At 38.9% G+C, this 22,044-nt stretch overlaps 1 protein-coding gene and 2 long non-coding RNA genes across 4 annotated transcripts in view; 2 read left to right on the top strand and 1 right to left on the bottom strand.

Moving 5' to 3' along the window:
- Window positions 1-2,937: 2,937 nt before the first annotated feature.
- Window positions 2,938-22,044, bottom strand: part of lmf1 (lipase maturation factor 1) — a 34,529-nt gene continuing 15,422 nt past the window's right edge. The window contains exons 5-11 of the mRNA XM_042396555.1: window positions 18,703-18,768; window positions 13,148-13,315; window positions 12,016-12,196; window positions 10,378-10,531; window positions 8,522-8,705; window positions 7,811-7,923; window positions 2,938-6,826 (exon numbers count right to left, since the gene is read on the bottom strand). Coding sequence (XP_042252489.1) covers window positions 6,640-6,826; window positions 7,811-7,923; window positions 8,522-8,705; window positions 10,378-10,531; window positions 12,016-12,196; window positions 13,148-13,315; window positions 18,703-18,768 — 1,053 coding nt within the window. The 3' untranslated portion in view covers window positions 2,938-6,639. The remainder of the gene's footprint in view (window positions 6,827-7,810; window positions 7,924-8,521; window positions 8,706-10,377; window positions 10,532-12,015; window positions 12,197-13,147; window positions 13,316-18,702; window positions 18,769-22,044) is intronic.
- Window positions 9,102-13,198, top strand: LOC121886516. Of its 2 annotated transcripts, none has more exons than XR_006092763.1 (3): window positions 9,102-9,436; window positions 10,362-10,478; window positions 13,114-13,198. It is a non-coding gene; the product is annotated as an uncharacterized LOC121886516 (long non-coding RNA). The 2 variants fall into 2 exon arrangements; XR_006092762.1 differs by having other exon boundaries at window positions 9,102-9,857.
- Window positions 13,203-21,330, top strand: LOC121886517. Its single transcript, XR_006092764.1, has 2 exons — window positions 13,203-13,285; window positions 21,045-21,330. It is a non-coding gene; the product is annotated as an uncharacterized LOC121886517 (long non-coding RNA).

Raw genomic sequence — 22,044 nt, 5'->3', positions numbered from 1 at the left:
CTGATAGAGCTCCTCTGGATCTGGTTCCCCATCCTGCAGGAGTTCAGCCTCACCTCATGTCTCTCACTCTGAATGATGTCTTTATCCTACTCTCTCTCTCCTCTGTGAATATTGTCTTTTCATGTCTCTTCTCCCGTGTATGTGAATGAGTCTCCCCTGTGTGTATGTGTAGTCTGTCCTCCTGCCAGGTCTCCATGGTGATGGAGGTCGTGTCACTCAGATCCTGTTCTGTTCTGGTGGCACATGGAAGCTGCTTGGCGTCCTATTTATCACATTCTTCATATATATCTTAAATCAATTATAATTTTGTTATCCTGTTCAATGCTGCATTCTGTACTTTGTGTTCTATTCTGTACACACAACATCCATTGCACATCTGTCCGTCCTGGGACAGGAGTCCCTCCTCTGTTGTGCTTCCTGAGGTTTCTTCCATCCCCCCCCCCCCCCCCCCCCATTTAAGGGTTTTTTTTAGGGAGTTTTTCCTTATTCGAATCGAGGTTCTAAGGACAGAGGATATTATATTGCTGTACAGACAGTAAAGTCCCCTGAGGCAAATTTGATTTGTGATATTGGACTATACAAATAAAATTGACTTGACTTCCTTCCTACTACCACACTGATTGGATGAGCCTGTTTATTTATGCCTTGTATAACCTAATTTGTCACTTTATATCACATCACCTATAGTACATATTTATGAAGCCCCAAAGTGTTCAATATTAAATACATTAAAAAAGACTGCCAAGGTGTGTCTGAATTAACCAGCTAGCTAATGAGGTTAACACTTGGGCTGTGTCTCAAATTACTCCTTATTCACTATATAGTGCACTATATTTACCCTCTGCCATTTTATTTGAGTGTCCAAATTGTGAGTGAGAAACTCTCACTTTAGTATCCTGAAATATTCCCACAATGGACCAAAAAAAAAAGTGTCCAGAAAACTCAATTTAATGCCACGATAGACGAAGTGAGTGAGTGTGTATTATATTGGGAGTGAATGCCGGAGTGATTTCAAACAAAGCTTGGCTCTTCACTTTAATATTGAGGAATAATTCAAGTTTACATACCGACCTAGCTAGTTAGCCGGTTAGGTAGGTTAGCTTGTGCACACTAAGCTAAATAAAAGGTGACGTTACTGTCCAAAATAACAAACTGGTACTTTTATACATTTTGCAAAACTTATTCATGTGATTATTGTTTTAGAATTACTTTTAAAATGTATTCCTGAACATTTTGGGTTTCCATACATGTCAGTGGTCGTTCATTCTCTGGTCTAAAGACTACACTTCATCATCTCCATCACTATGGTGACAGCATATTAATCTAAGCAAGGTGGATATAACTTGGTCAGATAAAGACTGACTGCTCATTCTTCAGCACACATCCATTGTGTTACACAAGCAGACACAAATGGCCATTTGTAAGAGGTTCATATTTATTTTACCAGAGGAGACAGATGGTTTGTTTTGCTGACACTTACATGGTTGGTTCTGGACCTGAGTCCCATACTGATGACTTTGCTGCATGTTTCTGCATCCACTGCTTAAACCAAATCACAAACTCGAATGGGCGAGTTAATAAATATCTTATCTTTTTGCACCAATACATAATTAAGATGCACTGCACGTACATAACAGGTTGCTTCAGGCAGCTGTTTGAAAAATATCTTCACCTGATATTTAGAATCTTGAGCCAAAAAACAAAAAACAAAAAACAAAAAAACAGGAGGCACAGATGATTTTGATAAATTACATAGAGAAAGAAGATGTACAACAATTTATTTTGGAGTCACATTATTAGAAAAAAAAAATAAAAAATACATTTTTTACTGTTGTTACTGACAGAGATAAATTAATTTAGTGGCCAGCAAACATAAAACCACACTGATAAGTCTGTTGCTGTGTTTTTGCATTCCTCTGGCACAATAGGAGGGGAAAAAACCTAAATAATGATATTTTGGCAGTCCTGCAGGGGCAGTTGCTCTGACATCAGCTTAGCTGCAAAAAGACAAGACTGAACAGGATGTCTGTCACTCAAAAAGTCACTCAGTGGAAGTTAGTTAACTTGGAGGAAAATGCTGCCATAGTGGTGAATCTGAGAGAGTAAATACAAAGCGTAGATGGCATCAGTTACCTGGAGAACAGCTCCATCTGTTGGCCTCTTTGTGTTACTGTAACTCCTACTACAAACCTACTACACCAAAAACAATGGAAAAACCCTACACAGAAGCTTGTTGCACTACTGTAATACACACTCTAAAGATGGTGGGGCCAACTGACTCTATGTTTTAATTCATACTACATTTCACCTTGTTTTTTTTAAAATATAGAACTTTCTCTTTATCTCTCTTTCAAGCGTGTGGTTCAACAATAGACACCTGATTTCACATAGTCCTGTCTATACTTCAATGTATAACAGACTGATGTTTTAACTTCCATTTGAAAGCTGAGTGTATATTTGATCATATTTTATCCAAATATAATTTGATATTTACTGATATAATGATTGTAGACCTACTGGTCTGTGCAAATCATGTGGTGTGTATTACTGGTTAGTGTCAGAAAAATCCCAGTTCAGCAAGGAATTAAACTGCCAAAACTAATTTTCCTGTTATATCAGAGATTATATGAATGACAGATACTGTGTACAGATTTAGATTAAATGAAATAGACAGTGTGTGGTTTTTAACTTCTTGAAATGAACTATATAGATATAGATAGAAAGACTGAAAGCAAACTTTATTGGATGAAATGTTTAATTTTCAGTGTGAGATGTGGCTGATAAATGACCAGTGCTGGTGGTGCATCCTTTACACGACCATCAGCAAAGAAGAGACGCCGTGATTTTCAAACTTTTCACTTGATGATTTCTGAAAAAAGGCAACCATGTTTTTCACCCTGACATCGACAGACGACCAACTAAAACAGACCAAACCTGTTTCGGTATGGAAGATGGAAGTTTTTAATGTATTGTATTTGTTGAGTGACACTTACAAACTGACATTTATAACACTGAACTCTGTAAGGAGCCCAAATAACAAATGCACAATGTTCACAGCAGGAATGAGGACAAATGATCTCATCTTTGAACAATTAAGGATTAATAAACTAATTAAAAACTGGAAAATTAGCATGAAACCCAAACGAACAGGCATGTTACCAACTCAAAACAGAAAAAAGATCATTACTTTTGACAATATATTAGGCTATATTTGTATATTTTAATTGTTTTCTCTTTCATAAAAAAGACCAGCAGCCAACAAGTCATTTTGTATTTACAGTTTTTTTAGACAAAATATAGCATTGAAATACATGCTGCAGTAAAATCTTAGGTTTATTTTCCTACTGCGATAACTAAAGCCTGAGTTGTATAAAATCTAGTCCTGTTGCTACAAAAATGGCACTGAAATACTGCAAAATACATACATGACACATCATTTGGTAATGAAGTGACAACATATAAAAATAGAAATAATTTCAGTTATGTGTTTCACGATTAAAAGTTCAGATGATTTGGTGATTTAATACGCACAAGCTTGTTCCTCTCTGTCTACATCTTTAGGATTATACAGATGATGGTGTTTCAGTCATAAACTTCATACATGCACCTCATCTGTTTATTTATTAGGTCTGTTAATAAAAGCTAATATGCTCAATCTTAGTTGTGGTGTATTTTATAAAAGATAAGTCACACAACTTTTTAAAACTAAGTTCTAAGTCTATTTTTCATCAGTTTTACAAGTGGATCTGGGGCAGATGCCAAAAAAGGGAGAGCAGAGTGAAAAGCAGAATAGCAAGAAACCTCTTTTGTTAGGACTGTGATGGATAGTGTCATTAGGTTCAATGTGCAGCAGAAGTTTAAAGGTTGGCTTTGTTTCTGTTTCTCAGACTGTCCAGCGCTACACTTGGATTGCCGTCCTCAAACCAAACCACAACCAACCCAGCAGCCTGAGACTGACCCTCCAGAAGGTACCAGCACCATCCCTCTCCAGCAGTTCCTCCCCTGCCTCCTACACCTCCTGACTCCCTCCCTAGCTCTCCCTCAAACTCTCCCTTTCATTTCTCCTCTTCTGTGTTTTTCTCCAGCTCCTCTCCACCTGGTTTCTCCCCGCTCATCCTGTAGCTGGTTCCCGAGCTCCTCTCTCAGCCCCTCTTCTTCTTCATCAACTACTTTCTTCGTCTAGCTCCTCCTCTAGCTTGTCCTCTGCTAGCTTCCCTCCAAGCTCTCCCCCCCAGGCAGCCCCCTCCACTGCCAGAGGATGAACACTGGACCTGTGTGCTGCTTGACAGTCACAACACCATCCTCAGAAAGCTGCTGACAGCGAGCTCGCCTGAGAGAACTGAAAAAGCAGCACCCTCCCTACGAGCCCTCAGGAATCCCCCAAAACCCCACTGACAACCACTGGCCCCGAGCCCAGGTGGGTGAGGAACCTGCAGGCTCTAATGATGGAGAGAAACAGGCAGCGTGGCAGCAGGGGAGGTAAGAGAGCTGCTGGACCTCAGGGAGGTGACCCTCCAGGGGAATGTTCTTTGAAATATGTATTGAAATTTTGATTTTATGTGATCTTATCTGATCACATTTTATTTGAATAACTTACTAGATTGATCTTGCACTGATGAGAACAATGCTCTTGTGGCCAGAACCCAGTGCAGGGGTCCACACTGGGGACCAAAAAGAAGGGATGGGACTCATTATGTTTAAAGGAGTAAAACTGTATGTTTACATAGGTATTTAATGAATAGCTGTCCAAGAAAATGCACTTATTATATAATCAATGAAAGGTTTCTCTGTGTTTTTTTGTTTTTGTTCAGGCCATTCTTTGTATGACTCTAAAACTTTAGATTTTAAGAAAAATATACCACAGATGTGAACAGAGATGAGTGACAGGACGAGAAAAGAAATGAGAAACACATCCAGTATAGAGACAAATGACACCCAGACAAACAAAAAGGTAACCCCTTTGGCTCTATAGATGTTTTAGTATCTACAGTAATCCTGTTGTCTGAGAAAATGCAATGATTCTTTCTTTTTGTTCAGAGTTATATTGATTTGCTATTGGTGACTCCAAGAACCCAAAAGATGAAAAATGACTCCAGACCTAAAATAAAAAAAAAAAACACCTACAGGAATCTCAGGGTGACAAAAGAGATGAGAAACAGCCCCAAGGATGAGAAACTAGACCAGTCCAGGAAAAGACATGCTCAGGATAACAAAGAGTAAACCATGGGATAAAGTGGCTTTATAGATACTTTGTGTTCACATCAGGGTACAGGGTTCTAAGAAAATGCAATGATTTATCTCAGAATCAATGAAAGTTTAACGTTTAATTAAATGTTCATTCAGGGCTGTCTTTGGGTGACCACAAATGATAAAAAGACAGCTCAGCTGCAGCATAACAAGGGAGAAGAAGAACAGTCCTAAGAAGAGAAAAGAGAAAGCAACAAAAAAGGAAGCAATAGTGGACATAGAACAGCAGGGGGAGGCCTAATAGTATGCTAATTACATTATGTTTTATTATTTTGTGGGTTAATAATCAGAATTGTAAGGTTAGACTTCAGACACCATCTGTGTGTGTGTTTGGCCAGTTAACCTTGTAATGTTAGTTATTTCAGCAGAGTGCCAGCAGCTGGCAGAGGAGCTCTGCTACCTGACTGAACACACTCCATTTGAAGATGCAACATGGGGAAGTTGGCAGAGAACACTCAGGGCAGTGCAGCTGACACAGTGCAAGATTTCTATATTTAGCATCAAAGAGTGCCTCAAATAAAAAAGTCAAAACAAAAAAAATCATTTTTGGACTTTTACTTTTAATGTCTTAAGTTGGAAAAAGCTGCCCTGTGGTCCACAATAATTTGACCAGAAATCATGTTTCATTTATGTTGGTGAAATAAACACCTGTTTACTCTACACTTTACCACTGCCTCACGCCTCCTGCAGTGTATATCCAGATGTTGTGACGGTTCTAATAAAACACTAACAAGCCACCAAGAAGGCAGGATTAAAATGAGGCAGATGTCGGCAACTGGCAAGCGGTCAGCAGAGGCAAACGACTCTGAACAGGGAGCAGGCAGAAAAGAACAACGGCTGGACACTTTGGCTACAGTGGCACAATAGATGATCTGACAGTAGGTAATGGCAGAGAAGCTTGATAGTATGGCTTGATATGAGAATTAGGTTTAGCTGAACCCATTCTAAACCACAGCTAAGCTAGTAAGATACAGACACAGCAGCCCCAGAATGTTCAACCTCTCCAAAATCATCTTTCTGTCAATATGTACAGAAATCAGTTAGAGACAAATTATCAGCACGGTACAAAAACTCCCTTTTTCCATGAGGGGGCTGAGTGGATGGGGGTGGGCTGTAGAAGGACAAACATAATTCATCAGTGCAATTACACCCTGATGGGTAGACCTGTTTTAATTTTGAAATTGCAGTCATATTCAAATGTCAGGATGTTTGGTTTAAACCTTGCAATCTGAAAAAGCTTGATGGCATCCTTGGTCCCTGTAAGCTGTCTTCAATTCCAGCTATGTAACATTAAAACTGAACTTAAAGTCACCCCTTTCAAAGCACAACCTCTGTAGTCCTCTGATTACCTCTTGGTACTGCAGTCTGAGGTCATGCCAGGGGGTCATGCTTTTAGTTCCGGTTACGTGGTATATGTGGGTGGGGCCAGTTTCTGGACTGGAAGTAGCCCCTGAGTCCTTCCAGGTCCACAGGAGGGAAGTAAGCTCCGATGCGTTTTCTCAGCCACCACTTACCCTGCGCTGCACTGGCAGTTCCCGGCTGGCTGAACTTATACCTGAAATGTTCACCTCGGACCCACCTGAGAGGGAGAAGAACATGGAAAAGAGTATCATGAGTCAAAGAAGTCCAACTGACATTAATTAGCATTTTCTGGAAAAAAAATCAAAAAACAAAATGGAGAAACGTATATTTTATATTTCCGCCTACGCATGGAGACCTTATTGATGGACCAAATCAAATCGCGTTCTATCATAGGCAGAGCAGATGGTCACACTGAGCCTGACAGCATCCTGCTACACAACATGAGAGCCACAGACTCTGAACAACAACCTGCATTAGCTATCCTGCTGAAGTCTCCTTCTTATCTAACTTACAAACATGTAAGATTGTAACCAAACAAACATTCACGGGGGAAAAGTGCACCGCTAATGTCAGCCAATGACATGTAGCTACAACACAAGTTTGTTTACTTTGTCTCTTGTTCTGTATGGTGTTACACTGGCACTCTGGCAGCCTCCCAGCTGCTGTCAATCAAACACAGATACCAACACGCCCCTCCAGCTAGCTGAGAGGAAAAGAAGCATTTCTGATATTTCCCAAAAAAACTTTTTTTCTTCCTTTTAATAATGCAAAACTAAAGACACATTTTAAAAACCATGTTGAAATACAGTATTGTTAATTGATTCCATGAACAAGTCTCTGGTGTGATAGCCTTGATAATAATTATGAAACTTGATGGTTCAGTCACTAGATGGCATTCCCATTATTTGTTAGTCTTCTTTGTTAGTCTTTAATTGTCACAAATGCATTCTGGAAAACAACACAGCCTAATATTATATGAATACAATATTTGTGTTTATTTTTCAAAATTTAAAAAAAGATGATCTGCTCTTTGTATCAACAGAGGGGGCTATAGGACAGAAAATATTTTCTCCTTGGCGTATGGATTGCCATTTGATTGATGGTGGCCTGCACACATTAAATGACAGATATTTCTGTAAACAGAGCTTGATCTTTATAGGACAAATAAACTATCCCAGAAATTAAAAGTGGAAATGTTTACCTGGGAGGATCTCCCCCTTGGAAGGGGTTGTGGTCGAGCAGGGAGAGGACTGTGCTGTCGTTGGCCAGTAGGCGTCCTGCTATGTGGATCACCCACTCACTCTGCTCATAGGTCTGAATGAGAAATGGAGACAGTGTTAGAAACTATAAGAAAAATCACAGAAAGAAAATGAGTAAATAATAACACAGGGTGTGAAAGAGGCATAAATGTGAGGATGGAGGACATTTAGATGAGAGACAGACACAGAGAAAAACAGGAGTTTGACACAAGAAACAGAGAAACACAGATGTAGAGTGGCTAAAAGATTAAAAGGCAGAGGTCAAAGAGACAGAGATTATACCAAATGTGAGCTTGTAAAACTGAGTCGAAGTAAACACATGAAACCACTGCCCCCTAGTGTCTAGACACAATAGGTGGATTCTTGATGCAGCATGCAGAACTGAGCAGCTGGCACTGTCAACATTATTTTGGCACAAGTCCTACAAAAGTCATGAGAGCTGGTAAAAGAAAGAAAGGTGCACTGGTGAACTCTTACACCATCTAGAAATGTTTGTTTTTGTGTTTTAACCTAGTTCAATTAATACTGTATGGAAGTAACAGGGTGCTTTCATAAATAATACATTTTGGTATGGAAATCTAACACAGTGTGTTTCACTCCATACATCATCTCCTTATCTCTGGACTGAGAACTGCAGTTGTTCAGAATCTCACCTGGAAGGCAGCAAACCACATCAGCCAGTCCAGGCGGTAGTGGTAAGGTGATATGAGGCACGGCCGCCGGTAAAGGTCTCCTGGCTTACACAAGAACTGGTACTCCTCCCAAACCGCCTCAGGGTCCTTGGGATCCTGACTCAGAGTGCCCTGGAAAATCACCTCAGTTCGCTCCTTGGTGATGCTGCAAAGAGAGGGTTGGAATTAAAAGGTATAGTGGGTACAAAGGTTTGGATTGGAAGCAAGAAAGAAGATTGAAGGGTGGACGGTGGATGAAAATGTCGAAATTAAAGATCCCTTCCACACATGTATTAAGACATATAAAAATACTCTGCTTGGAATAATAATGTCTGATTCATTTTTCCACAAAAAAGTATAATTACCACGTTAGAATCCTTAAAATGGCATCTATTCCTTCTACCTCATTAAAAATTCCAGAATCAGTGAATATGTAAATATATTTGATCTCAAAAGTTTCTCTGCTTTTGAAGATGTCTCCTACTTCACTGTAAAGTCCATTGTCAGTGCACCAGAGGCTTCAAGTTTCCACATCACATTTGTAAAAATTGCATACCGGTCAAATGAAGAAACACCTCAACCCCATCAAATTTATGTTGGTGCTGGCAGCCTTGGAACTCTTAACTAGTTGAAGGAGGACGACCGCACACAGACTTTAGTTTAATCATCTTCTTTACTTTAACAGCATTGTGTTGAATCAAAGCCCATATACTATGTTGAACATCACAAGGCATCCTACCGGATAATCACATCATTTGGTAATCAAGTCATCATCTGCGCCACCTGCGTTGCCAGCTGTGTTTGCTTGACATATTATGGCACCATCTTGTGGATGAATTAAAACACATCAATCCAGCCAAAAGAACAAATCAAAAATCAAGAGGAACCTTCCTTTTGGTGTGTTTTTTGCCGTCTTTTGCCGTTTTTGCCGAGAGCTGTATACTTGTGTCTTGTATAGACATCTGGGTTGTTGGGATTTCTGTCTAGGTGATGTGTGGATGAGATCACGTCCCGTGCAGCCATGGATACACTCCGTCATCTCGATAGTCAACAGTGTCTCTCCGGAATGTCCTGAGCTTCATTGCTTGTACATCTTTACAGTAGATTTCTGTTGTTTCCTTAATCTTCTTCTCTGTCACAACAAATTCTTTGTGATAGGAAGATTTCTCTCAGTTGAGCAGATTGTTTTTGTATTTCAGTTTCTGTGGCAGCAAGTTAAGATTTAGTTTCTTCAATGACGAGCAGCATAAGGTCTAAGGAACATTTGTTCAGTGTCTCATACCATTTTCGGCAAAATTGTTCATTATCTCTCCCAATGGTGAGTTCTTTCTGAATTCTTAAACCTCTGGGGGTGCATTTGGCTTTCCAGTACTCTGTTAGTATTAAACAATACAGAGATAGCCTTGTTTTTTTTCTTCTGTAGCCTTTCCAGGTTGACAATCAAAGAATCTGTTGTTTCCATGAATGATAGAGATCCCATGGAGCCATCAAAGTGAATGCTTCTGAATCTTCTGAGAAACTCATTGTAGATGCTCTGTTGTCCGTCAGGTCATTGATATCACTGTAAGATGCCATTTTTGGGGGGAGGGTTAGGAGCAAAGTTTAACTGTTATTATTTAGTTTTGACACAATTTGTTGGAAATTGTATTGGAATTTAACTTTTGGTGCCATAATGTGTAAAACACAGGTGGCAATGCAGGTGAAACAGATGATGGCTTGATTACCAAATAATGTGATTATCCTATAGGATGCCTTGTGATGTTTGAAAATGTATAAAAAGTGGTTTTCAACCCAGTATTCCTGTTTGGCATTATGACCCCAGTGACCCCTGACTGTACCTGCCGAAGGCCCCGTAGGTATTGACGATGCGCATCGGGTCAAAGGAGGTGTTCATCACCTGTCTGGAACTCAGCAGGTTCATCACAACGGGGATGCTCAGGTAGCCAATCAGAACACCCAAAGACACATTCACCACCCGACGTATCAGCATACCTGACACATATTCACACACACAAAGAGAGAGGGTGGAATGGAAAAGTGAAAACATCTGTCTTCATTACATCTCAAATTTCTGAGTAAAGGGGATATAGGATACAGTTTTTTAACAACAAAATGAACAGAACTATGGCTCAGCTCCAGTTTGTCTGTCCATCCGTTACACACTAAACACTACTCTGAGCCAAATTTGATGAAATTGTAGAGAGTGATGCATGTCATTGCTTCTGTTTGGCCTAAAAGAGCTGCCACAATGTTTGTTTACTTGTTCAATTCCGTTGACTTTTAGAGAAGTAATGCATCTCATGGCTACATTCCAGGATTTCTTAATAAAACTGAGAGGTCTGGGGGAAAACTGTAATTACAACTTAAATCAAGGTGACATATTTGTTAGCGCCTGCCTAGGAGAGAATTCATCACTTGTTTACTGGTGCCTTGTTTGTTCCTGTGCGGGCGCAGAGTCGGTGCTACTAAGAGTAGAAGTCTCTGTGTGAATGCTGAATGTGTGTGTGATCGCTTTTATACTTCCTCGGTGGAAAAGCTGACCAGTTAGATCATGGGACGGCTGGTATTGACAAATGTTGGCCACGTCAGTACCTTCTTACCTGTGTCTGCATGCTAATCCCAGGCATGTTAAAGGCATTAACATAATCCAACTAAAATGTCTTGACTTTAAAGCTAGAGGGTAGGACTTTTACATATAAATAAACATCTGTTACATTCTAGCCCTTATCAAACGAGTTCACACAAGGCTGATTAAGTCTATCACCACCAGATAAATCTCTCTGTATTTCACAGTATACAAAGTTTTTAAATCTGGTGTACGTGACAACTTTCCAACTCTGGCACACTCGTAGTGATGTGTTTTACGTCAACCAATAATGATTGGTTTGCCAGAGCTGAAGGGCACCCATAGAGCCGAGCTGACTAAGTTAGGCTTTAGCCCTTCACTAACTTGACTATTTAACTTATAAGTTTAGTTATTTACTCTCACTTCCAGAGGGGGGAGACAAAAGTTCCGCACTCCAGGCTTAAGACAGACTTTCTGGGTCTGTTCAAATGATTAAAACATGCTCACACTCCAGGTATAAGCCTATTTTATATTCAACATCCTACACTAATGGGTCCAATGTGACCAATTAGAGAGGGGCCACTATAACACATGTAGCACATTTAAACCAGTCTGTATTGTAAAAATGTAAGCAGAATCACATTAAATTCCAATAAACCATATGTCATAGTTTTCCCAGCTACTCAGCTGTCCAAATGCTAATCCCTTTTCTTCCCATAATTCCCTCTCCAACATCACCAAACCCACTTTAAGCAAGTTATACCCATTAGCCTCTCTCTTGACCCATTTCGTAATAAAAGTTCAGTTCCAAAATGAGATACCAACTATATGACAGAAAAACAGACTGAAAAAAAGTTGAAAACGGAAAGTAAAAATATATATTATCTAAAATATACATGAATCTTAATACCTTTGTTGGGTTTGGGGGTGCGTCCAGCTGCATCCTCACTTTGCATCTCCAGCACGGCCTTCTTGGCTCCACGTCCAGAGTGAAACAAGAAGCCCAGCGATGCATCATCAAAACAGGCCAGACTGGGAACAATGGTCAGCCAGTTGAGGAAACTGAGGTTCCCGCTCACTATCAGAACCACCTGCAGCAGAGGAGACAAGGCAGAGAGAAAAGACATAGAACTCATCCTTAAACAACTATTTGACTGAATTTCTGAATGAGAGTATTGACTGAGTTTGAACCAAACAAACTTGACATACAGCAACTCTGAAACCCACTGCACATGATTCACAAATTTAATCTAAACGTACAGCGACAGTTAATTCAATAAAACAAAGATAAATGTAATAAAACCCCCTTAAATCAGCCATTAAACCTGTCTAATGTAATAGTGTTCTGACTGACTTCAAATGAAATCAAGGATTAAATGTTCCTTTACAAATTGGGATTTTTCTTTAATATATTCTAAGTAAAAAAGAAAGTTTAAAAACCTAATGTATTATCTGAAATGCACTGTCACAGAGCTGAAAAACAAGGCAGCTTTTCGTTGTTAATGAAAAGTTTTTATTTTGGAGGTAAGTGGTTTTCACAGGACAGCAGGATGTCTCAAAAACACTTTCCACTTACCTCTTGTGTTTTCGGTTTAATTGTGTCCAGGTTTTTAGGTATCTGTATCTGATATCTGATTTCTACCTCCACCCCAATACAATGGAAGGAAATTTTGTTTTTGATGCTTTAAAAAATGACCCTTAACAATTCAACAGCAGTACGTCCTTTCAGAAAAATATCCAAAGAAATGGTCCTTATGAAAATTATTCACAACATGTTCTGTTGATTATTATTATTATTTTGAAATGATATCTCAAACCCTGTGAAAACAAACCTATAGCATCTGCATGACATCACACCACATTTTTGTAATTTGGGTGAACAAATCCTTTATAAAAGCTACTGTGAAGGCTATGAAACCATACAACTCTATATTCAAATCTGTATCTGTAGAAATACAGGGTTTCCTCACAAACTGTTCTCCTAAATGGCACCTGTTTTCGCTATCAGCAGGTCCTGTGTGTCGGTGAATGGTTTGAGATACCTGGAAAAGGATCTGGATTGCTCCATTGACCATGCACATCCTCCTGCCCAAGAAGGTGAAGAATGGGGCAATGAGCTCGATGAAGTGGTTTGATAACACCTCGAAGCAGTGGAACCACCATGGGGAGCGATGCAAGTAGTAAGATATGGGGTTGGGAACAGGCTGGGTCTGAGAAAAGATGGCGGGGCAAAGAATGGAGAGAAGTTTAAAAAATTAAACCCAGATTATGTAAAAGTCTTTGTCGATCCAAGAGACAAGGTGCAGGGTTCTATCCATTGATTAAAAATCATGAATGGATTTTTGTTCCATTAGGTTTCATGCTTTACCAAACATTTTCTAAACATAACCTGCTTGGACTCCTTGAGATGCAAGTTTTTGCTGTTTATTTGGCACTAAACTCTTGTCTCAGGCTGGGATGGAGAGTAATTTATGGTGCCACACCTCAGGGGAAATATTTCCATGTCTAAATTAAGATGGAACTTTATTTAAATTAAGGCAACTCCACCTACACAGCAAAATAGACTCAGAGTGTTCATACAGGGCTGTGCAGTGTGAATGTATGATTAAATGTGTGTGCGTGTGAGGTAGTCGCATGCAAACCATGTAATAGCTGAACATGCAAACAGTGTCAAGTGAGTTGGTGAAAAATAAATATAGCACAGAAATAGGAAATAAGAAGACAAGACTGCCAGCACACTGGTCTATACTCTTATTGTTTTTATGAATGGAAGAAAAAATTGGGGATTACTTAACCTGTACTTTACCAAAACACCCATGGAAATCCAAGGGGAAGGAGCCTGTAACCTCAGACAACCAAACAACTCCACTTGGCCTGCAAACTAGTTACATTATAACAAACAAACTGAGGCAAACAAAATGCCAGCTATGCCTAAACACCTACGCAGCCCCCTGAGAGTCAGGACAGGAGGAAATCTGCGAGTTTGAAAGCGAGCAGTGTGTCAGAGAGGGTTAATGAGGCCTCACCTGGCGCCAGTGGCTTCCGGTGCTCTGTATGTGTGTGTGTGTGTGTATGGAAATCTGCATTACCCCCAAGTCCGTTGACAGAGTTGAGGTTGGAGCAGGTCAGGGAAACTGACCAAGCATGGAATATTGTAAAATGTCAGTTTGTTGTCAGGTGACAACAATTTTCTAATAAACCTCATTAAGTTATGTTTGAAAAAGCATGAATTACAGTAGGAGAATTCCCGTTGCAAGCATGTATTTCTCCAATTTCAGAGTTTATAAGGAGTTCAGTTAAAGTGACACCTTGAAACTAGTGCTTAACAGTGGCCACTGTGACAACACAAGGCATGTCAAATACCAGGTAATGTTAAATGTTGAAATGTGGTTGATCAGTAGCACAAGAAGAAAAGAGTCATAAAGTCAGTGAACTGACTTGTTAACATGAGCTAACATTAGTCACCATAAGTCATTGGTCATACCAGACCAAATGAGGCTGTAGCAGCAAATCCCAAGTGTATTAAATTGAGCAAGGGTGCATTTTATTGCTTATAGATTTAACATTTCATTTGTAAGAGGAAAATATGATTTTTGATGGAGGAAACTGCCACACAGTATAATGGTCTCATACATTTTGAACTGCTGCACAGTGATTAGATATTAGCTCTGAAGAAAAGAACTCCCTTGGTACTCCTAATCCCACTGAGAATCAACACCCAACTTGACAGCTCAATGCAGCTTTCAGCTGCTTTGCTGGTGTATGTGATTCAGTCCCAATGGCTCTCACTGTTACCTCAGATACAACTGGTCTTGGACTTATATTCATCACAATAACACCCTGCGTTATCATGGAATTGTTTTGAGTCATCGACTAGTGCATCAAATCCCAGAATCCTCACTCTCCTCATTCTTCAAAGGACACCTACGTGAATGGTACTGTTATAAGAATAGCATAGCTCCTTTAAGGAATAGGGCAATGCCTCATGTGTGTGAATAGCGAGTGTGTGGTTGAGTGAGCAGCAGAAAAGTGACGGTGAATGTGAGCAGAGTAGAGGAAAAGGTTAGCAATAAGTTGTCAGTCTGGCAGTAAATGTAGAGCACAGGCTACAGTGTGTCAGTTAATCAATGCTGCAGCTTCTCTAGACAAAGAAAATTCTCATCTGTTGTTTCCCCAACTGCTGGAAAAGTGAGGGGGGTTAGCCCCAAAGTTGGCAACAATGGGTTGGCCTAATCTGACCGGGCTCACGTAGGGTGGACCAGCTATTCTCATTTTAGTGTCAATCTCAGCTGCTCCTAAACAGAACAGAGAAATGTCTGGCTGCTGAGTCTCGTCTCTGAGTCTCTGAGTTTAGCTCAGCACCCCCCTCCCCAAAGCAGTCAGCCTAGGGGAGACACTGAACATAGTAGCCTATCTTTTGTAGAGAAACATGTCGAGAATGTGGAGTAACCAGGTATAAATGAAGCTTTACTATTCTAAAACACAATAAGCATTTTAGGATTACTTAAAGTGAAATATTTCCAGTATTCCTTAAATAAACTAAAACATATTGGTATCTGTATTTATAAGTAGGTACAAGCAGTCACTTGTACACACAAAAGCCTACTAGACACTCATTGATACGTTAGAATAGAATAGAATTCAAAACAGAACAGAAACACACAAGGACACAATAAAGACAGTTGGTTTAAACTGTAAAAGGCACACACACAAGCAAAGGTAAGGCCTTCAAGAGAAACAAACTGTACATATATATAACAGTATATATAACAGTACAGTAAATTGGAGGCCGCACCATACTGATTTACGCATGAAAATATCCAGCTGACATTTTGATGTTACAGATGATTCTCCTTGTTAAAGTTCATCAAGTACACATGCTGCCACTGCTGAAGGTCCACATTTCCTTGCATTTCTGGTAAACTGCTGCTGCATCTTTTACCATTAAAATATGAATGGTATAAGCAACATGATTAAGCCTTGGGGTCCTTTCAGCCATTGGAATTTGAAACCAGTGGATTATTGAATTGCTCAATTAGATTTTGTTTTTGTGTAAATTGTCACTGAAAGGCTCAATGTTTCCCAGAGTTTCCTTTACCGCTGCATAATTATGGTGGGTCACCCTGTTGAAAAGAAGTACGATCATTTAGCCTGGTTTCAATGAGGAGTTTTAATGTTCTGTGATAGTGCATGTTCTCTGCCAATTTATGTTTTCCTACTTTGAGAAGAAGAAAAATTCTGGAAATGTGAATTTCCATGTAATGGTGAAATCTACATTATGCAGAGTGGTTCAAAATACTGGTTTAGATGCAACAGAAAGGCTGAAACTGTTCCATATTTTACACAAGAGTTGGCATAGTAAATTTGTACAGTGGATAATTTGTTGATTTGTTCAATCTCTTATTTCATCTTTGAGGACCACTGGCCTAGTGTTCTCTGTGGCATTAGCAATGCTAAAACTGTGGGAACTAAAAACCAGGAAATAAACTAGATTTGCAATGCAGAATACCAGGAAATCCAATGAAATATTTTCCCAAATTATATGAAAAAGGGAAGGAACCTAACTGCTTCAATCCATATATGAAGTATACAATTCCTAATTTACTTCTTCTAGTCACATATGGGTACAAAATTGTCAACCACCAGTTATCCAATCCCACAGGAGCCAACAGTCTATCACTCTTTCACATTGTATTTCACACTGTGTGAGAATCTTTATTGTATTCACCGTGTTTGTATGTCATCTCCAGTCATCCAGTCCCATAGGAGCCAGTGTATTCCTGTCTATGTTAATTACAGAAGACGGCCCTCCTCCCTCTGCGGCTTGGTAACACAGAGCAGTGTGGGTCAGAGTGGTTGAGTGTCCCACAGGGGAAAACCAAACACGGGATTTGCACAACCTCACGGTCTGTGTAAGAGGCTGATTTATTGAAACCCATGACAGCGGTTACTGTAATGTGCTGCCCTGGTGTGGTTAGCCTGATGTGAGTTCACTGCTGTCTTGTCATTATTTAGGAGACAAAGCTGAGGCACAATGTTTACGTATAAATGGATCAGTCTTAGAAAGTCAGATTGTCAAAAAAACAGGCCTTTTGGGAAATTTAGAAACTAGCATTTCAGAAAATGATTTGGGTTTTTTTCTTTAGTTATCTGCGCCCAAGAATAATTCAAAATAATACCGTGCTGCAACAAGTGTCATCCTAACTGGTAATTTGCTAGCTTTCGTGAAATCTTTGACGCTCAGAGCTCATTGCTGTGTCGTTTTTGTGCTGAACTTCCCACAGGTCAGCAAACAGCCTTGGGATTTTATGTTGAGAACATCTCCTTCCTCAGTCATCATAACTGTCACTGCCTGTGATAACCATCTAGATCTACTTCACTTTTGGAAACATTAAATACATCACTTTCTGTGCACTAGAAGATTTTTTTCCAAGACATAACTACCAGGAACTAAGTGATTACAACAGAAAATGTAAAAGCTTTCATGAGCTAAGTGTATCTTAGTTATGGCAAGCAGCAACACAGTGGATCTTTATTTATTTGTGACAGATGGTGGAGAAGATGATGATTACCCTATTATGACTCAATCCACAAAGAAGTCCTGTTTTGACTCTAAAATGTTGTAAGCATGTCATCTATTTGTTAGAATTTGTCTACATACTGACATGTCCACCACTTTGGCTGAGACTAAAATATCTCAACAGTTATTTGATGAATTGTCATTAAATGTGGTACAGACATTAATCAGCCAAGACATGTGAACCAGCCTCAGCTGTACTTTCAGTTTAGTGCTAATAAGCAAATGTTAGCATGCTATTTAAGAAGTCCTTATCCCAAGTGTCATCAGTATTCTTAACTATGCAAAGTGATTTAAGCCGCAGACATTTGTTTTTAATGTGCCAATTTTCCATCCATCTGCTCTATTCTATTCTATCCTACCAAGCTAAACTAAGAGGGTGAACAAAACATTATAAACATTATACCTGCTAAATATCAGCATGTTAGCATTATCGTGTCAACATGTTAGCATGCTGACACCAGCATTTAGCTCAAAGCACCCCTGTTTTGAAGAACAGCCTAACAGAGATGCTAGCATGGCTAGGTGGTTTCTATGTGTATATTAAGTTATTAGCTGGCCAATAATAGTAATTTTGTCACTGTTTTTCTAACAAATCTATCTCGGAGCAGTGTAACTTTTTTGTGTGTATCAATGATACATACAAAAGGAGGCAGCATTATTTGTAGGATAGTAAGTGCAGTTAAGTAAGTAACTTAAGTCATATATAAAAGTATAAATAGTGCAAATCATGATTTTCTAATTGCTAATTAAAACTAAGTAAAACTCAGCTTAATAGCTTTCCATGTTTGTTGTTTTATCTCAGTTGTATCAGATTTTTTGATATGGGCCTTGAATTGGAAGTGAAGCCACTACAGTGGCTGATGAAAATGTAACACAGTTTAATCAATTTATCAATATAGAGCAGGATGTCTTTATGTACAGGGTTAGGCTAACACAAAAGCATCACTAAAACACAGGGAAACACACTTCCTCTGAAAATAACAAACACACATACGCTTCAAGATTACATGCACGCACCTCGTAGTGATAGTCCATGCAGGTGAGGTCTCTCCAGCATTTGTCACCTCTGATTTTAATAAGACCCTGAAAAAAAAACAGAGAACATACACACATCTGTCACACTTGATTAATGCTTACACTGCCTTAAAACATTACAGCAACAACCACTGGTGTTGTAACTCATGTAAAGTAAGCAACTGTCAACAGTCCATTAGAAAATCAGATTACAGACTGCTGTCATTTAAATCACATATTCAGCTGAAGTTCCTGAAGAAACCATGAGCTACAAAAGCGCTGACCTCCACCAATAAATAACTCAATTCACAAAAAAGCCACTGAGCTGTTAGCCAACATGGAGAAGAAGGAGGAGGCATGATCAGTGGAAGATAAGGATCTATAATCCTTACAGATAAACACGTCAAAGATGAACAGATAAAATGAATTTAGAGGACATCAAGAAAGAGGAACAAGCAAGAGAGCCGCAGTATGGTGGACTGTGCTCTTAGTTCTGGATTGAATTAAGCAATACACTTATACACGTAGGAATATAATAATAAAATACAAGAGTGTATGGTTCTCAGTTGTTCTGGGGTAAATTTACACTATATATCTGCAGTTAGATTAATGTGTAGGATAATCAATGTAATAGCTTTGAAGAGTCATTTTGTCTGTCTTGAAGCTTTTGCAGAAATGTTCACTTGAAACAGACACACTTGACCACACTACTGGACAGTGAGTAAGTATGTTTGAACAATGTGAGAAATGTGTTGTGGTAAAAAATTAGCATATCTCTTAATAACTGCCAGATGTCTCTTCATAACTGACAGTTTTTTCAATCTGCTTTGACCACTTCAATCTGCTTTCTAATATTACTCCTAGGAGTTCGATTTCCTCTGCCTGTTCCACAGGCAATCCCTGTACAGACGAGTTTAAGTGTGGCTTATGTTTAAGTCTAAAATTTGATCCAAATACAATACTTTTTGTCTTTGATAGATTAGGAACTAACTTGTTACCCCATGCCCACATTACAACTGATTGTAATTCCCTATCCAAAGCACTAGACAATTCCCCAATTCATACTGCTGGTAAATATAATGTTGTATCATCTGCATACATAACTGCTTTTGATTGATTCAGAACAAGAGGAAGATCATTGGTGAAGATAGAGAATAATAATGCTCCCAAACAGCTTCCTTGTGGTACACCACATTGTAACTCTTTCATATTTGAAAAAATACCATTATAAAATACAATAAATAACTGTTAAAATAACTGTTAAACCAGCATATGATGTGTAGTGCAAATTTGTAACATTTCAGTTTATATAACAATAATTTATGGTCCAATACATCAAAAGCTGAATGAAAATCCAGTAACACTGCTCCTACTAAGTTATTATTGTCAATATATTTTCAGAGGCTTTCATTCTCAATCTGTATTATTATATACTTTCATTTTTGAATACATGAGTTTCACAATCTGAGAAACTCATGCATGCATTTGTCATGAGCAGGCTGGATTATTGCAACTCTCTGTTTTTGGGTCTTCCCAACAAAACAATCTGTAGTAATTTCCCAGATTACAATTCATCCAGAACTCAGCTGCAGTTCTAACCAGGACAAAAAGATCAGACCATTTAATTCCAGTCCTCCGGAACCTTCACTGACTACCGCTGTTTTCAGAATACTATTCAAAATCCTCCTTTTGGTTTACAAAGCTTGCTGGTTTGGCTCCACAGTACATCTCAGACATGCTGTCAGTTTATAACCCCAGCAGGTCTCTGGTCACAAGGTGGAAATCTCCTCCATGTGCCTAGAGCACTTTCAAAGTCTGGTGAGATAGCATTCAGTATTTATGCACCTAAAGAATGGAACAGTTTGCCTGCTGAACTTAGACTTGGTCCAAAACTGTGTTCTTTTAAAAACAAACTAAAGACTTTCCTTTTCAGTCAAGCATTTTCTTAAATGAACACACCGTATTTATACAGTATGTTCGTTTGTATGCGTGTATGTATGTGATTTTATGCATATGTATGCAAGTTTTTGTACATTTGCACATCTTTGTTGTTTCTTTTTGTTAATGTAAAGCATTTTGAACTGCTTTTGTATGAGATGATGCTATACAAATGAATTTAAACTGAATTGAATATTTAAGGCAGTCATCTGTGTTAATGTTCTTCCAGTTGAATGCCCTTTGTGATAGGCATTCTGAAAGTCAGTAGTTAAATTATTTTCTTTAAAAAAGCACTGTATTTGCAGTGAATTCACAAACTATCCTTCCTAGCAGTTTGTGAAGAATTGGTCACAGACTGATTGACCGACTGTTTGTACCACTAAACCCCTCTGCTGTATTTTTTGTAGAGTAACCTTTGCCTCTTTCCATGCTGAAGAGAAGACACTGTTTTCTATGCTAGTGTTAAAAGTGTGGCAAACATTTCCAGCTAAACAACTTGCCACCAATTCCAAGAACTTTCCATCTAGATTATCCGTCCCTCCTGGTTTATCAGTGTTTATAGTTGATAATTGTTGTTCCACTTGTTTTATATTTAATTTATTTGATTCAAATTTCAAAGAGGAATTGTCTTTTATAAGTTGTTTAATTCTGCACTCATGTGATCCACTACAGAGTAAAATATGTTTTCAAAAGTCTTAATGGCATCATCTGGATGATCTTCCTTGCATACATCAGACCAGCATTATTTATTGATCTTTTAGAAATTATTTTTGTTTTCCCTTTAGGTACCTTTGCTTTCCTAGTTATAGCTATTATGTTGTGATCATTACATCCAATGGGAACAGATAGACCCTTGGAGCACATATCCACAGTATTTGTTAAGATGCAGTCTATGCAAGTAGATGTTCTCTACCCAAAACTGTTTATATGGATTCTTGTTGGTTGATTAATGACTTGTGTTAAATAACATGCATTAGTTACATTGAGAACTTTACTCTTTAGTGGACAGTCCTGCAACATCAAATTAATGTTCAGGTCACCCATTTGATAAATTTCATTTCCAGTGTCACAAATACTATCAATCATGTCACACAATTCACTCAGATACAAGCTGTTTGCACATGGTGGCTTGTAACAGCATCCAACCAATAGTGCTTTAACACACAGTAACTGAACCTGTAACCACAGGTCCTCCACACCAACAGGCATAAGGTCTTGTCTCATCTTTGCCGGAATATGACTCTGAATGTAAATGGCAACCCCTCCTCCATGCACATGCTTGTCTTTCCTATAAACATTACAACCCTGTATATTCACTGCATCATCTGAGAATGTGTAATCAAGATGGGTTTCTGAGACTGCTAAAATATGGATATTATTCGTAATCAATACATCTGTTATTTCAGT

This window comes from Thunnus maccoyii, chromosome 20 (assembly GCF_910596095.1).
Source record: "Thunnus maccoyii chromosome 20, fThuMac1.1, whole genome shotgun sequence".
NCBI lineage: Eukaryota > Metazoa > Chordata > Actinopteri > Scombriformes > Scombridae > Thunnus > Thunnus maccoyii.
The sequence above is the reverse complement of the archived record's forward strand: the minus strand, read 5'-3'. Positions and strand labels throughout refer to the sequence as shown.